Source organism: Notamacropus eugenii, chromosome 4 (genome assembly GCF_028372415.1).
Source record: "Notamacropus eugenii isolate mMacEug1 chromosome 4, mMacEug1.pri_v2, whole genome shotgun sequence".
Classification (NCBI taxonomy): domain Eukaryota; kingdom Metazoa; phylum Chordata; class Mammalia; order Diprotodontia; family Macropodidae; genus Notamacropus; species Notamacropus eugenii.
In genome coordinates this window covers 231,737,243-231,753,787 of record NC_092875.1, presented here as the reverse complement: position 1 = coordinate 231,753,787, position 16,545 = coordinate 231,737,243, and the positions used below count along the sequence as shown (strand labels likewise).

Here is a 16,545-nt window from a genome sequence, read left to right as displayed (position 1 = left end):
CATACTTGTTAAGTGTTTTAAGGTCTCTATAATATTTCCCTCCTAATAATACTGTGAGATTGGTCATAACAAACATTATTATCTACATTTTGAAGAAAACTGGCTTGGGGAGTGTGATAGGTACAATCTGAAATAACTGAGGAAACAAAGGTTTGAGCCTCGAAGCATATCAGTTTATTAAGCAATGCATGCAAATGCATACCAAATTGGGAACAGATCTCCTCAGCTTGGCATTGGACCCTGAATACAGGGGGAGAAAGGTTTTAGTGCATTAAAAGCAAATATTAACAAGATATAAAGCAGGATACAGGAATAGATAATCTGATTTCTAATTGGAGGAAAGATTAGGGGTTTCAAGGTTGGTAGGGGGATGAGTGAGTTTCAAGAGTTGGGAGGAGAGAAAGTGAACAGATAGAATTCCCTGAAATCAGAAAATGAAGTGTCCTCCTACTCCCCAAGCGTCTATATTCAATCAAAGGAACAAGGAAACAGTGACTGATTGACTAGAAAAAGGCTGCTTAAGATACATAATTGTGAGAAATCTTCTTGCATCTGTCTTCACATCCAACTGGGTTTCTGGTCAGTATAACCCTAGATTTTCAGTTTCTCTAAGCAACAGGTAGAGGTGGTCCAGCTTCCCAGCCATGCAAGGCTAGGTTCAAACAATGTAATAGAGTTTTCTCACATTTTCCCTAATTGAATAAAGTTTTCTCACAAAACAGAAATTAGACTAGACCCATAATTGAACAGAAAGGGAACTGAGCTAGAACTAGAATTGAGTAACAAGAGGGATTCACTGTAGTTCACTCAATTTCCATAATTCTTTTCAGAAGATGAGCTGATTCTTCTGTGATCTCATATAGGTAACAATCATCAGTGTCAGGACTTGAATTCAGATTCTCTGATTCTAAGAGGAATGGTCATTCTGCTACAGCACACTGTAAGTCACAGAAACTCTCCAGACCTCAATTCAACCATTGATAAAATAAGTGTTAGACTAGATAAATGGCAAAGTCTCTTTCAGCTCTGAATATTTGTGATAATATAGCTGTCTAAGAGTAAGTCTGGCTACTGCAAAAAGACAGTGAGTTTATTGTCACCACAAATATTTAATCAAAAGCTTACTATTGATCCAATAGGGCTATTGAAGGTGGAATTTCTGAATCAAGTGGGAAGTTCCATATCTAATTTCTCAACTCTGTTATTCTGTGACTATATGCTTTAGTCCACACTTTTCAGCTATCATACAAATTCTAAACACAGAATTTTAAGATAAAATTCATGCTAAAAATCAGTGTTAAGTTCTGTGATAAAATTCTTGCAAGAATCACCCCTCCACCACCTGTATGGGAAGAGGAGAACCATCACTCAAAGTATTTTTCTGCTAAAATATTCAGTAGAACCACAGACAACTGTTTGGTCCCAGGAAATACAGTGGCTTAAAATATTTGACTTTCGAACTATCCCATGGTACATGAAAATACTACTGATTCCAGGAACAAAAGATAAATTGAACTTAAAGGCCTCTTCAGACCCTTAAATAATGTCACTCTTAGATTCAGTGGTGAAGTTATGTTCTCCCAGGTCTTTTCACATCTTGTCTTATTGGACTATGTGTCTAGCATGTACAAAAAGTAAAAATTGTAGCTTGTCTATTATTCATCAGGAATAATTTACTGTGAGGAATCACTTTGTAAACCTTAAAACATTATATGCAATAGTTTTCTTTGCATTGTTCTTCCTTCCTTCCTTCCTTTCTTCCTTCCTTCCTTTCTTCCTTCCTTCCTTCCTTCCTTCCTTCCTTCCTTCCTTCCTTCCTTCCTTCCTTCCTTTCCTTCCTTCCTTCTCCCTCTTTATCTTCCTGGTCCTCTCTCTCCTTCCTCTTCCTTTTCCCTCCTCCTCCAACTCTATGCTCCCCCAAATGGATTGGATACTTAACTTCTTCTGGAAAGTGGGATAGTTCTTAGTAAATGCCTGCTTTACACTGCACTGACTCACCACCAAAAATGGCATCAGGCCCTGAAATAAAACCAGAGCAGTGCTTCAAAATATCACCTTTAAAACTTCCTTAGAATTCAGTCTAATTTCTAAAATCTCCCAAAAGGTACGATACCCAAAGTAGAACCTTCAAATATCTTTGTTCAGAGTCCCCCCTCTCTAGGTGTTTTTTTAAAAATGCTTATAGTAATTGTCATTCTCTATCTTGGCTCTGAAAAGGCAGGAAAAAGTAAAAACAACATGGTGTCAGAATACAAGTGTGAAAGGGACATGAGTGTTTCCTTTTCTTTTCTCACAGCTGTCACCTTTAGCACAGCAACATCTGTATATTTATTTGCGTCTTGTTTTCACATTGTCCTTGTAATGTTCTGTAATAAAATGGACTGGCAGTTTAACTCTGAGGTGATTTCCTTACGTAGGGAGGATTGGCTTTGATACTTTTGATTTTATTTTGCACTTCTGTTTTTACTGGCAACATAGGACCCTTGTGCACCTGAGCATAAATTTGTGGGCCTGTTAGTGGTGGGCCCTTGCCAAAGCATAGTAGTAATAGCACTCTAATGGCTGAGGCTGGGAGCAGAAGGCTGCTTAGTTTGATAAAAGGGCTGCAGATGGGGATTGTCACAGTGGTATAGGAAACCATGTCTGAAACAGGGGAATGTATCCATTCAACTGACTTTAGAATTAAAGAAAAGGTAGAATTCAAAGGAAAAATAATCTTTAAAAATTGAGCCTTCCAAAAACATTTCCAAAGGACTCATTTTGCAAAATGTTGTCCACATCCAGAGAAAGAACTATGGAGTTGGAATGCAGAATGAAGCGTACTATTTTCTCTTTCTTATGTTTGGCTTTGTTTAGATTTTACTCATGCTTTCTCCCATTCATTTTAATTCTTGTATGCAACATGACTAATGTGAAAATCTGTTTAAGAAGAATGCATGTGTAGAGCCCATATACGATTGCATGCCATCTTGAGGAGGGAAGTGAGGGAGGGGGGAGAAAATTTAAAACTTATAGAAGTGATTGTTGAAAACTGAAAACAAATAAATAAATTTTAAAAAATAAACAGAAAAAATCTAAAAAAACATGGAACCTGTATAAAATTGTTTATTCTTAAAAAAGACATACTAGTCAATTGTATTTGTGATCTTTTTTCCCCCTTATACCATCTTGGGTAGGAATAGGAGGGTCTTGTCTTTCTGACTGATCTGATATTCCATCTAGACTTTCTGGTCCCCAAAGTCCCTGAGGTTTCCTGGAAGGAAATTGTTATTTATAATTAAAGATGAATGAGCTATACACTCTTTTCCAGACATTAATCAGGTCATGAAGCTATGATCCCCTTCTTCTACAAGGGAGATGGGTAGAGCCCTTCAATCAATATCCCTCTGTTTAAAAGTAAATTGTTGTTTTGCTTCTTTTTCTCTAACAAAGAAAATGATCTTTAGATTGGAAAGGATAAAACAAAAGTGATTAAGAATAGCAACCCATGATTAGTGAGGAGACAGTAAGACAGTACTAATCTTCAGTAAGATCTAGTCATCAAGCTTGGATTAACTATGTCCTGGGGTACAGAAGTACTGACTATGATTGCTGAATCACCATTACAGATTTTAGAAAGTACAAAGAATGGAGTGGAGCTGCAGAATGAGTGAAGAGCCACATTTTTAATGGTCCTGACTAATTTCTTGAAAAATTCTAGAATATACTATCAAAGGGGCATTTAGAAGAGGAAGTAATACTGACCAATAACTAACATAACTACATTCAGAACAGCTCATGCCAAATTAACCCCCAAATCATTTTTGGACAGTGTAACTACGTAAGTAAACAATATACCTAAATTTCAACATAGAATTTAACAAAATCTCTTATCTATTTGTGAAAATGATAGAGATGTGATACCAGTGAAGGCTCCAAAATAGCTCCTTTAAACCATTCATAGAATTCAGTCTGATTTCTAAAATTTGCTGAAGGGTAGCTCTGAAACTCAAAGAAGGATTATTAATGGGTCAAAGTCAACTTGAGCTGTTACCCAAGGAATTGTCTTTTGTCCCACACCCTCCTAACATTATCATCAGTGATTTCCATTGCCACATATAGCCTGCTTATCTCGTTGGCAGACAGCACAAAGATAAAAGTGATGGCTAACATTTTGGATGTTAAGAATGAGTGTCTAAAAAAGTTCTCAATAGGCTAAATTAATTGGCTAAATCTAAAGAGATAAAATTTGAGAGTCCAGGGGAGGGAGGCAAAACCCTATGCTTGGGTTCAAAAAATCAACTTTGCAAGTGAACTTCAAGCTCAGTATGAATCAACTTGTGTGACACAATAATCATAAACTCTCCCTTAGCCTACATTAAGTGAATTGAGTCTAAAATAAGGGCAATGAAAATCCCATTGGACTTTTTCCTGAAATCACAATTCTATTCATTTCTAGGCATCAAATTTTAGGAAAAACTTTCATAAATTGTAGTGCATGTAGAAAAGAAAGGGAATTGAGGTGAAGATATTGGAGACCATAACATAGGATGATCTGTTGAAGGAACTGTGGCTCTTTAATGTGGAAAACATATGACTGGGGGGAAGGAATGACAGGTATCTAAGTTTTCAAAGGGCTGCTATATGGAACAAGGTTTAAACATGTTCTGCTTGGCTCTGGACAGCAAAACTTAGTGATGTGAGAAAGTTGAGGCTAGATAAGAGGGAAAAAGTCTGAAATCATTATATAAATATTTGTGATTATTTTTATTATTATTTTGTTGATATATTATCATATAAATTATAATTATTATCATATCAATTATAATGATCCCAAAGTGTAATTGATTGTCTCACAAGGTTGTGTAATTGTCTGTTCCTTTTTCACTGAAGGTCATTAAGTAAAGGCTGGATAATCTCACATTAGAGATACTATAGAGGGAATTCAGGTACCGTTTGACCTTTGAAGTCCCTTCCATCTCTCAGAATCCATGATTTTGTCAGTGAGGCTAGGGAACAATTAGTAGTCTAGTTTGAATGGAACACAGTATGCAAAAAAGAGAGAAGTGTGAAATGGGGTTGAAAAATGAGGTCAGAGGGGAAGGAACCAAGATGGCAGAGTAGAAGCAGGGTCCTGCTTGAGTTCTGCCCCAAAACCCAAAAAATGACTCTAAACAAATTCTAGAGCAACAGAAGTCACAAAATGACAGAGTGAAACAGATTTCCAGCACAAGACAATCTGGAAGGCCAACAGGAAAGATCTAGTGCACTGAGCTCGGAGTGGAGCACATAGCCCAGTATGGGACTGGAGCAGGTGTTATGGTGCTGAATCAATAGCAGCTGCAGCAGTATCCGTACTTCTCACCCCACAAATATCAAAGACAGCTTCAAAGGTCAGTGGGAAAGTTTTCTCACATGGGTGAGAGGAATGTGGTCGTGGTCCAGCCCCAGCCCCAGCCCCAGCCCCAGCCCCATGGTGGCAGTAGCCATTGCCACAGTGGCTGGAACTCTCAGCCTACAGACAGTGAGGGAATCAAGCAGCTGATTTGGGTTGCAGTACTGGGTGGTGGTCCTGGGGCAAGGAGGAGCACTGGCGTGACAGAGATGGTGGCAGCTATGGAGAGGGAATCGTACTTGCAGTTCCAGGGCAGAAAAGAGTGCTTATGGTTGCTCACAGACCAGAGTGCAGGGCAGGAGAGGAGTACCTCTCCTTTGATCATATCACTTTGGAAGAGCTGAGAATTTATAGGTCCCTAAAGATATCTTTGAAAACAGCTTCACAAAACCCCTGAAACTTAGTGCAGTACAACTTCTACTTAACAAAGAGCTCAAAAGTCAAGTAATTGGTTGAGAAAGTGACCAAACAGGGGAAAAAGATAAGGCTATAAGAGGTTACTTTCTTGGTGAAAAGATATTTTCTTATGTCTATGTGGATGAGGAAGATCAGAACATATAATTGGAAGAAGACAGCAAGGTCAAGGCTCCTACATCTAAAGCTTCCAAGAAAAATATGAAATGGTCTCAGGCCATGGAAGAGCTCAAAAAGGATTTTGAAAATCAAGTTAAGAGAAGTACAGGAAAAATTGGGAAGAGAAATGAGAGCAATGCAAGAAAATCATGAAAAAAAATGAGTCAACAGCTTGCTAATGGAGACTCCACCCCCCAAATGCTGAAGAAAATAATACTTTTAAAAATAGACTAACCCAAAAGAAATAAAAAAATCCAATGAGGAGAAGAATGACTTAAAAAATGCCAAATGGAAAAGGAGTTCCAAAAACTCACTGAAGAAAATAATTCTTTCCAAATTAGAATGGAGCAAATGGAAGCTAATGACTTTATGAGAAATCAAGAAACAAAACAAAAAAAAAGGAAAAAAAATAGAAGACAATGTGAAATATCTCATTGGAAAAACCACTGACCTAGAAAATAAATCCAGGAGAGATAATTTAAAAGTCATTGGTCTACCTGAAAACCATGATCAAAAAAAGAGCCTAGACATCATCTTTCAAGAAATTATCAAGGAAAACTGCCCTGATGTTCTAGAACCAGAGGGTAAAATAGAAATGGTAAGAATTCACCAATCAACTTCCTGAAAGGAAAACTCCTAGGAATATTGTAGCCAAATTCCAGAGTTCCCAAGTCAAGGAAAAAATATTACAAGCAGCCAGAAAGAAACAATTAAAGTATTGTGGATACTTGATACTTGTGTGGATACACAATCAGGATAACACAGGGTTTAGCAACTTCTACATTAAGGGATCAGAGGGTTTGAAATATGATATTCCAGAGCTCAAAGGAGCTAGAATTAAAACAAAGAATTACTGACCCAGAAAAACTGAATATAATACTTCAAGCAAAAAAATGGAAATTCAATGAAATAGGGACTTCCAAGCATTCTTGTTGAAAAGACCAAAGCTGAATAGAAAATTTGATTTTCAAATACAAGAATCAAGAGAGACATGAAAAGGTAAACAGGAAAGAGAAGCTATGTGGAACTCATTAAAGTTGAACTGTTTACATTCCTACATGAAAAGATAATATTTGTAACTCATGAGACCTTTCTCAGTATTAGGGTAGTTAGAGAGAATATCTGTCTATCTATCTACCTATCTATCTATCTATCTATCTATCCATCCATCTATCCACATACACACACATATATATGCAATATGTACACACCGTTACATGTGTGTATGTACATCATATATGTGTATGTATGTATATGTGTGTACATACATTCATGTACATACAAATATATTCATATACATACACATACATGCAAATACACAGAGAGAGAGAAGGACAGAAAGACAGAGAGAGAGAAAGGGAGAGAGACAGAGGGCATGGGGTGAGCTGAATATGAAGGCAGAATACCTAAAAAATAAAATTAAGTGTTGAGAGCAATGTACTGGGAGAAAGAAAAAGGGAGAGGTAGAATGTAATAAATTATCTCACAGAAAAGAAGCAAGCAAGGGCTTTTATAATGGAGGGAAAGGGGGAAGTGATGGGGAATTAATGAAACTTATGGATTTGGCTTAGGGAGGGAATAACACACACTCAATTGGATATGTAAATCAATCTTAGCCTGCAGGAAGGTGGGGGGAAGGGGATAGGATAGGGAGAATAACAGAAGGGATGGCAGATTGGGGGAAGGAGCAATCAGAAGCAAACACTATTGTGGGGGGACAGGTCAGGGGAGAGAATGGAATAAATGGAGGGTGGGACAGGATAGAGGGAAATGTGGTTAGTTTTTCACAACGTAGCTGTTATGGAAGTGTTTTCCAAGGCTACATATGTATGACCTATATCAAATTGCTTGCTTTCTCAATGAGGGTGGGTGGGAAAGGGAAGAAGGCAGAGAATATGAAATTAAAAGCTTTAAAAATGAATGTTAAAAGTTGTTTTGCATATAACTGGAAAATAAGACGTACAGGCAATGGGGTATAGAAATCTATCTTGCCTTACAGGAAAATAGAGGGGAGGAGAATGGGAGAAGGGGGGTGATAGAAGAGAGCCCAGATTTGTGAAAGGAGTTGTTGGGGTACATTCTGGCTTAGGGTGGAGGAAAGGGAGAGATGGGGAGAAAATTTGGAATTCAAAATCATATGCAAGTGAATATTAAAAACTGAAAATAAATAATTTCTATAATAAATCTGAAAAAAATGAGGTCAGAGAATGATCATTAAATTCTAGGCTGACTTTCAAATTTTTTTTCCCTTATGAACAAGAGGGAGCCCCCTGAAAGTTTTGCATAGAGGGGTAACAGCCACAAATTTGGAAGATAATTTTGGCATCTCTGCAAAATATGCCTTGGGGAGAAGAGACAAGTTAGGAGGTTATTATCCATGAAAGGCAAGATCCAGTGAAGAATTAGCTTAGGAATAAGGAGAAGGGATGAATATAGAAACTTTATGAAAGTAGCATCAACAGATCTTAGCCACTGATTGGATGTAGAGAATAAAAGAGATGAAAGAGTCAAAGATAGTTGAGATTTCAATCAATGATTGGGAAGGTTGGGTGGGTACCACTATCAGAAGAAGTAGGGAAATTGAGGGATGCTATTTAGTAAGATGATGTGTTCAGTTTTTACTAATGTTAAGTTTGAAATAACAGTGAAATATCAGGTAAAAATGTCCATTAGACAGTTGAAGCTCTGGGAACAGAGTGAAGCTGGAACATAGATTTGGAGGTTGTTGGTATAGAAATAATTATTGAAGTCATTGGTGTAGATTAAATGTCTAAAAGTGAGTGTAGAGAGAGAAAAGAAGGGCTGAGAATAGAAATTCAAGGGACAGTCTCAGAAGAATGCAAGGAAGACAATACACCTGCAAAAGTGACCTCAAAGGAGTAGTTAGACAAGTAGAAGGAAACCAGGAAAGGACAGTGTTGTGGAAGAGATAGGAAATAGACTACCTAGGAGGCAGGGGTGATGAGCAGAGTCAAATGCTATAGATAGTTCAAGAAAGAAAGGGCTGAGGAGAGATTATCAAGTTTGCCATTTAAAAACTAACTTGGAGAAAGCAATTTCTATAAATACTAGGAACAGAAACCAAGTTGCAAGAAGTTGAATGATGAGAAGTGGAGGCATTGATAAGTAGTCTTTCTAGAATTTTCACAGTGGGAGAAGTGAGAGATAAAAATAGGATTTTCCTTTCACACAGTGTTCTTACAAAACCCAGAGTGTTACAGTGAGGACCCCAATATTGCTTCCTTAGTTACCTAGGGAACGTGACAATAGAAGAAGTAGAGGGGAGAAAAGAGAGTTAGAGTTAGAATCAGAAGATACCTAGGCTTGAATCTCACCTTTCTAACACTTACTGGTTGCATAAACATGGGCAGATTCCTTAATCTTTATGAATTTCAGGGCCCTCATCTGTAAAATGGGGATGATAATACTGTTAGTACTTATGTCACAGGGAAGTCATGAGGATTAAATGAAACAGTATTTGCAAAACTCTTTGAAAACATTAATTTATTGAGCCAACATGGCCTGGTGACCTCAGGTGGGAAAGAGAGGGAGGGAAATACATGTTTAGTATTTATTCCAGGCTCTCTGCACCACTATGTACCAGGCACTGTGCTAAGCACTTAACAAATATATTAACTCATTCATCCCCACCAAAAAACAAAACAAAAAAAAAAAAACCCATTGGAATAGGTGCTATTGTTATTCTGGTGTTACAATAGAGGAAATTGAGGCAAACAGAAATTTAAGTGATATGCCCAGGTTTATAGCTAATAAGTATCTAAGACTGAATTTGAACTCAGACCTTCTTAAACACTTCATCTTCTGTCCCACCAGCTGTCTCAAGTTGTACTAAGTGCATTCTCATTACTAAGCAGCTGAGATGCAGCTTACTCAATGTATTTATCAGATCTGAGGATATTGACAGGATTCCAGACCTAGTAGCCTAGTGCTTTCTGTACTTTAGAGAGCTACTTTAGGAGTCAGTAATACAAGAGACTCAAGTGTCCTCCCAGCCTCTTACCCAACTCTACCTTTATATAATGGCTGAGATACTGGGGGCTGGGGAGAGGGCAAGTTACAATCTCTCAATATCCCAGGCAATTCTCTAAGACTATAAGCTTCAGAGTAGGAGCTGATCTCCAATGGTAGAGGGAGTTTATCTGGGAGTTACCCTGTACCAGTGAAATCATAGATCTGTCTAAAATCATCACATAAACTTCAACTATTATTATTGATATCATTATGAAATTCCTTTTGCTGTGTTAACACAACGCATGGAAACATTTGCAAATTAAGCAATAGGATTCCTGACTCTCTCATAATTCCATGGTAAATATGCAAACTAAAATTCAACAAGACCCCCAGGTTATACATTCATCCAGCTTGCTTGTATCTATCTAGGAAAAATGTTGATCAATCTACAAAAATATCCATTTGCCCATTACGTGCTTTATCAGAACCCTAGGAATGTCATTGGAGAATAGTAGTTATAGCTTCCTGTAGAGCTGGGGGTAGCCCCATACTGGTATGTTTTGGCAGGCTCTCCTTACCATAGAGTCTGTTTCTTTATGCTGAGTGTTCAAAGGTCATTATACTTTGTTTAACTGATTCATTTTTAGACTAGCATCATAATGACTTTATGTTGGGATGGTCTTTGTAAGTGGGGACCCAGAGATGCTTCTTCATGCAGTGTAGGTATCATTCATTCAATGATGATTTGTTTAGACTTTCATATTCTCATCCCTACCATACATATTCATGAATATTATGCATACTGCTGAGTAATATGCTTATAACTTAGTTGAATCAAATTGCTTTAGATTCTTGCAACAGGAAAATAAGCATAGCATCTGCAGTTGTCACTTTTAGACAGAAAATTTAAAATCAGTGATCATAATGCAAGCTGTCAGTCCAGTGCCACCCGTTGAAAGGTGAGGGAGAAGAGAATTCATCATGTGGTAGTCTGTACTATAATGAAGGATATTACTTCTTCTCCAAAATGTTTACTACTTAAGGGACAAGTTGCTCAAAAAGGATTGGGTCAGCCTGACCTTCACACACCCCAAACTTCTGTGGTTCAGTGAGACTAACAATTGAATAAGCTATCTTTCCCTTTCAATAAATGATCTTTACAATACTTCTTCTTATTATATTACATTATTATATATTATTATTAATATTTTATATTATTATTTACATTATTTTATTATAATATAATATATTAATATAATAATTAATATAATATATGACAATATATAATATAATATAATATATTAATATATATTTATATTATTTATGTTATTAATACTTCTTAGATGAGAAAGAGGTAATCTAGATTTTTCATAAATGTACCTTGCAAGAAATTTCACCACTGTCCCAAACTGTGCCTTTACTAATTAATTTTTAGAACATGCTCACTGAAAGAAGATAGTATAATACTAAGTTGAGATGTGGATAAGCTGAAATTCACTCAAGCCACTCAGCAGAATAGTGGCATGAGTCAGAAAGTCTCTGACTCCAGGCATGATGCATTTTGAGACTACTACACTCTAATCATGTTCTGGAATCTGTTATCCCCTCTCCAGCATGAAGTTTTCAGTTCAATAGGCCAATGTGCCTGCCAATATTGTCACATCATCAATATCATTTTATTGACAATGCTTTCAATTAATCTTAACTAGCCAAAGCATTCCCAGCATCGTGCCAGGCCTGCTAATAGGAGCATAATAGGGAGATTATATGGTGAGAATGGCTATGTAAGTGACAAACACATGCACCATGAACAAGAACCATCTGGCACTGCTGATCTCAGCTGTTGGCATGGCTAGCACCTAGTGGGTCCTTAAAGAGCTCTGCTCTCATTGGAGGAAGCCAACCTAGGATGCTGAGACAGGAATGATCACATTATGTTCCTTATTGCCTTCAAGTCACTCTAAGGGATGAAATTGTAAAATATCTTACCTTGCATTGTTGTTCTGGTGGGTTCTGAAAACAGAGGAATGAGCAAGAGGTAAATGAGGTAGACAAATGAAAGCCCATTGTACCGGAAAGCGCAAGCTGTATTTGAAAAGAAGAAAGAGGGAAAACTGTATTAGTTAAACCATTTTAAGTAATGGAGAATCCAACAGGATGTGAGGTGAATGGTGCAAGCTATTACCCACTCAAGGTGCATTACTAATTAAACAGAAGTAGCAGTGGACAAGTATTTACTGAATTGGGGCTTACTTTATATTTTATATAGTGGAGAATATGAAAGAACTGCAAGAGATCAACTTTGCCCTCCAGAAGATTACAAATGAGTTGGAGGTGGAGTAGGGTAAGACTAAACCAAAAGGAATGATGACTAAACAATTCAAGAAAATTTAATTCAGCTAACTAAAGTTTATTTCTTATATGCAGTATTAGAAATCCAAGAGAAGATTAAATGCTAAATTATGTGATTCCTAAAAAGTACTGTAGAAATTGAGAGATATGGGTCATAGGAGAAGTGATCAAGTCAGGCTTCATATGTGAGATAGCACTTGATATTGGCTCTGAAGGATAATAATAATAAAAATAATAATAAATCAATCAAGTAATTATCATCTATTAAATGCTAACTACATGCCAGGCACTGCTAAGCACTAGAGATATAAAGAAAGGTAAAAGAGAGTTCCTGCCTCAAGGGGTCTAAAGGGGGAGACAACATAGAAACAATAAATTTGTTTCCCAGTCATTTCAGACTTTTACAATCCTATTTGTGGTTTTCTTGGGAAAGGTACTGATTTCAGTAGAGTGCTTACTCTTTTCACTAATGCAGATCACAACATGCTCACACTTTTCACCTGACTCAATTTTTGTTCATATCTTTCCATGTAACTTCCACAACACAATCCAACCGATGAAGTGGAAAAAAAATTCCTGCCCTTCTGTTAATATCTTTGGGGGTACCAATGAACACTTCAAATTATCTATCTTTTACATGTAATTGTAACTACATTAATACTTTAACTTGACATATATACCACGTTTCTTATACAAGTTGTAAGCAAAATGAAGTCTACTTATACCTAGCAAGTATCTCTCCTTTTCCCTTCAAATAATTTGTAATTTTTACTTTCCTAAGAGTATGCTGTTCTATAATTAACAAAGCCAGGACAATACTGATGTTAGAAGAATAGGATTTTATGGTTGTGAGCAATTTGGTATCATTGAAAACACTATGCAATTTCCCCAAAAGAGATTAACACAATATCCTCCTCCTCACTTCTAAGCCAGATCATTTTCACTCTGAATTCCTTTTCCAGTAAACATTAATGATGGTCTAAATAAATGCACTGTACAACAATCTGCAATGCCCTAGTATGAATTTGTTCTCATCAGATGAGATATTTGTAAGCTCTTAGCACAGTATCTGACACATAGTAGGTCCTTAATAAATGCCTATTCCCTCCCTACTCCATTTTTCAATCACTTTTCCTCCTGGAGAGAGTGGTTATACCATTTTCTTTTCATTGTTGGGGAAATCACCAAGGAAATTTAATAGTGCTTTGGGTTCTGATAGAATTAGATTGCTCTCATATAAAAAATAAAAGCATTCGGACAAACTCATCATCAATAGAGAATCTTTAATTTGGACTTTTGTCTTAAATCTTCTGATAAAAGTAAGTGGAATGAACCTTAGATAATTCTAAATCTGCCTATTTTCCATGCTACTGCATGGCAATATTTGTTTAATATTTCTATAGTGATGTTTGTCAAAAAATTTTGTATGATTTTAATGTCTGTGTGAAAAACACCTCATCTGAGTACAATGTTTCTTTTTTGTTCTACCACATCAAATTATTTTTTATATAATCAATAAAAAGACACAAGGGATGTCAGACTTTTCATATATATAAGTTATAAGAGTGGAGTCTACTTTAGAAGGTCTCATGGAAGATGCATTACAATCATTTAAAGATCATTTTTATGGAAAAAGTATAGTGAAAAGAAATTCAATTCATATTTATTTATTTTAAATGACTGATATGTACAAAGCATTGTTCTAGGAACAGTTCAAAACAATTAGATCCTGACCCCAAGGTATTTCTATCCTACTGGAATATACAGCATATACACATACAAAGCAATGTGTGATGATTTAAGAAGAGAAAACTTAATTCTTATATACGGGAAATGATTAAAGAAAGCATTTAGAAGGGAGATAATACTTAAACTGAGCCTTGAAGAATGATATGGCTTCTAGACGATAAAGATGAAGGAGTGAATGCCCAACATAGTGGATGGCTCACACAAATACAGAGCTGGGTTATTTAATTTTATTGACAGGATGGAGTCCTCTCAGTCATATTTTAGGGAGTTTGTTTGGCCATTTCCATGCCTGTGAAATTTTTCTGTTTATAATTTATCTTTAAAACAAATATTTTACACAGATTTCTTTTTCTTGATTTCTTTGGTGAGATTCAGCCCTTTTTCTCAACTCCATCTTTTGAATTACCATGAAGTTTAAATGTGGTGTTTTGATCATCTTTGCCAATCAATGAAAAGGGATGTTTATAGCAATAATAGCAGGACTATTCCACTTTAGATTAGTTCTCTCATATTCTCTCTCTCTGTCTCTCTGTCTCTTCATCAGTTTCAATTTGGAATAATAGTTGGGATGATTAACTAAGCTGGATTTCAGTCCAAGTTCTTTGCAAGTTCATTTCTTCTCAATTGCTTTTCTCTCTTTTCTAAGATTAAGTAATTAATTCATCATTTTCCATCACCCATTTTTGTAATGTTTTATAAATGAGCTTATAAATGAGTTTGCTTTAAACAAAGTCTATTTTCTGTTTCCTTAGAATTGCGAGGAAATGTCTTTTGCTTTAGGTTACCTTTTTTGAAAAATAGGAATAATCATTGTCAATGTCTTTACTTTTGTCAATTTCCCAATTTTTGGAGCTAACAATTTATTTGAACTTTTTGTGATTGCATTTAGTTATGTGTTATAAAAGCTGTAACCATCCCACAATTTTTATTTTTTATTAATTTATTTGTTTTCAGTTTTCTACAATCACTTTCATAACTTTTAGATTTTCTTCCCCTCCCTCCCCCTGCCTCTCTCCCTAAGACAACATGCAATCTTATATGGGTTCTACACATATATTCTTATTAAACACATTTTCACATTAGTCATGTTGCAAGGAAGAATTAAAATGACTTGAAAGAATAAACAACTTTGACAAAGTTGCAGGATACAAAATAAACCCACATAAATCATCAGCATTTCTATATATTACTAACAAAGCCCAATAGCAAGAGATAGAAAGAGAAATCCCATTGAAAGCTATAAAATATCTGGGAGTCTAAATGCCAAAACAAACTCAGGGACTATATGAGCACAATTACAAAACATTTTTCGCACAAATAAAGTCAGATCTAAATAATTGGAAAACGTTAGTTGCTCGTAGGTAGGCTGAGCTAATATAATAAAAATGATAATTATACATAAATTAATTTACATATTCAGTGTCATTCCAAAAAAAAACTACCAAAATTATTTTACAAAGCTAGAAAAAATAATATCGGAATTCATCTGGAATAACAAAAGTCCAGAATATCAAGAGAATTAATGAAAAGAAACAGTAGGGAAGGGGGCCCAGCCATACTAGAACTTAAATTGTATTATAAAGCAGAAATCATCAAAACCACTTGGTACTGGCTAAGAAATAAAAGGATATATCAGTGGAATAGGTTAGGTACACAAGGGATAGTAGTCAATAATTATAACAGTCTAATGTTTGATAAACCCAAGGACCCCAGCTTCTGGGATAAGAACTCACTCTTTGGCAAAACTTCTGGGAAAACTGGAAAATAATGTGGTGGAAACTGGGCATAAACTAATGCCTGACACCATATACCAGAATAATGTCCAAATAGGTACATGATCTAGGTGTAAAGGCTAATACTATAAACAAATTAGGGGAGTAAGGAATCGTTTATTTGTCAGATTTGTGGAGAATGGAGGAATTTATGACCAAACAAGAGATAGAAAACATTATGAAATGCAAAATGGATAATTATTTTGCACAAACAAAGCTGATGTAACCAAGATTAGGAGGGAAGCAGAAAACTGGGAAAGAATTTTTGCAACTAGTGTCTGTGATAAAGGTCTCATTTCTAAAATATATAGAGAACTGAGTCAAATTTATAAGTATACAAGTCATTCCCCGGTTGACAAATGGTCAAAGGATATGTACAAGCAATTTTCAGAGAAAGAAATTAAAACTATCTATGTTCATGTGAAAAAATACTCTAAATCACTATTTATTAGAGAGATGCAAATCAAAACAACTCCCACATCACACCTATCAGACCGGCTAACATGAGAAAACAGGAAGATGATAGATGTTGGAGAAGATGTGGGAGAGTTGGAACACTAATTCACTGCTGGTGGAGCTGTGAGCAGATCCAACCATTCTGGAGAACAATTTGGAGCTATGCCCAAAGGGCTATAAAATGTGCATACCTTTTGACCCAGCAGTACTGTTTCTAGGACTATATCCTAAAGAGATCATAAAAATTGGAAAAGGACCCACTTGTACAAAAATATTTACAGCAGTTCTTTTTGCGGT

The 16,545-nt window shown here is 36.0% G+C and overlaps 1 protein-coding gene across 9 annotated transcripts in view; it reads right to left on the bottom strand.

Moving 5' to 3' along the window:
* The window catches only part of PIEZO2 (piezo type mechanosensitive ion channel component 2), a 533,986-nt gene that overhangs the window by 433,585 nt on the left and 83,856 nt on the right, over window positions 1–16,545 (bottom strand). For all 9 annotated transcript variants that reach the window (XM_072604214.1, XM_072604221.1, XM_072604219.1 and 6 more), the window contains exon 2: window positions 11,909–12,004. In XM_072604214.1, the coding sequence (XP_072460315.1) occupies window positions 11,909–12,004 (96 nt within the window). The remainder of the gene's footprint in view (window positions 1–11,908; window positions 12,005–16,545) is intronic.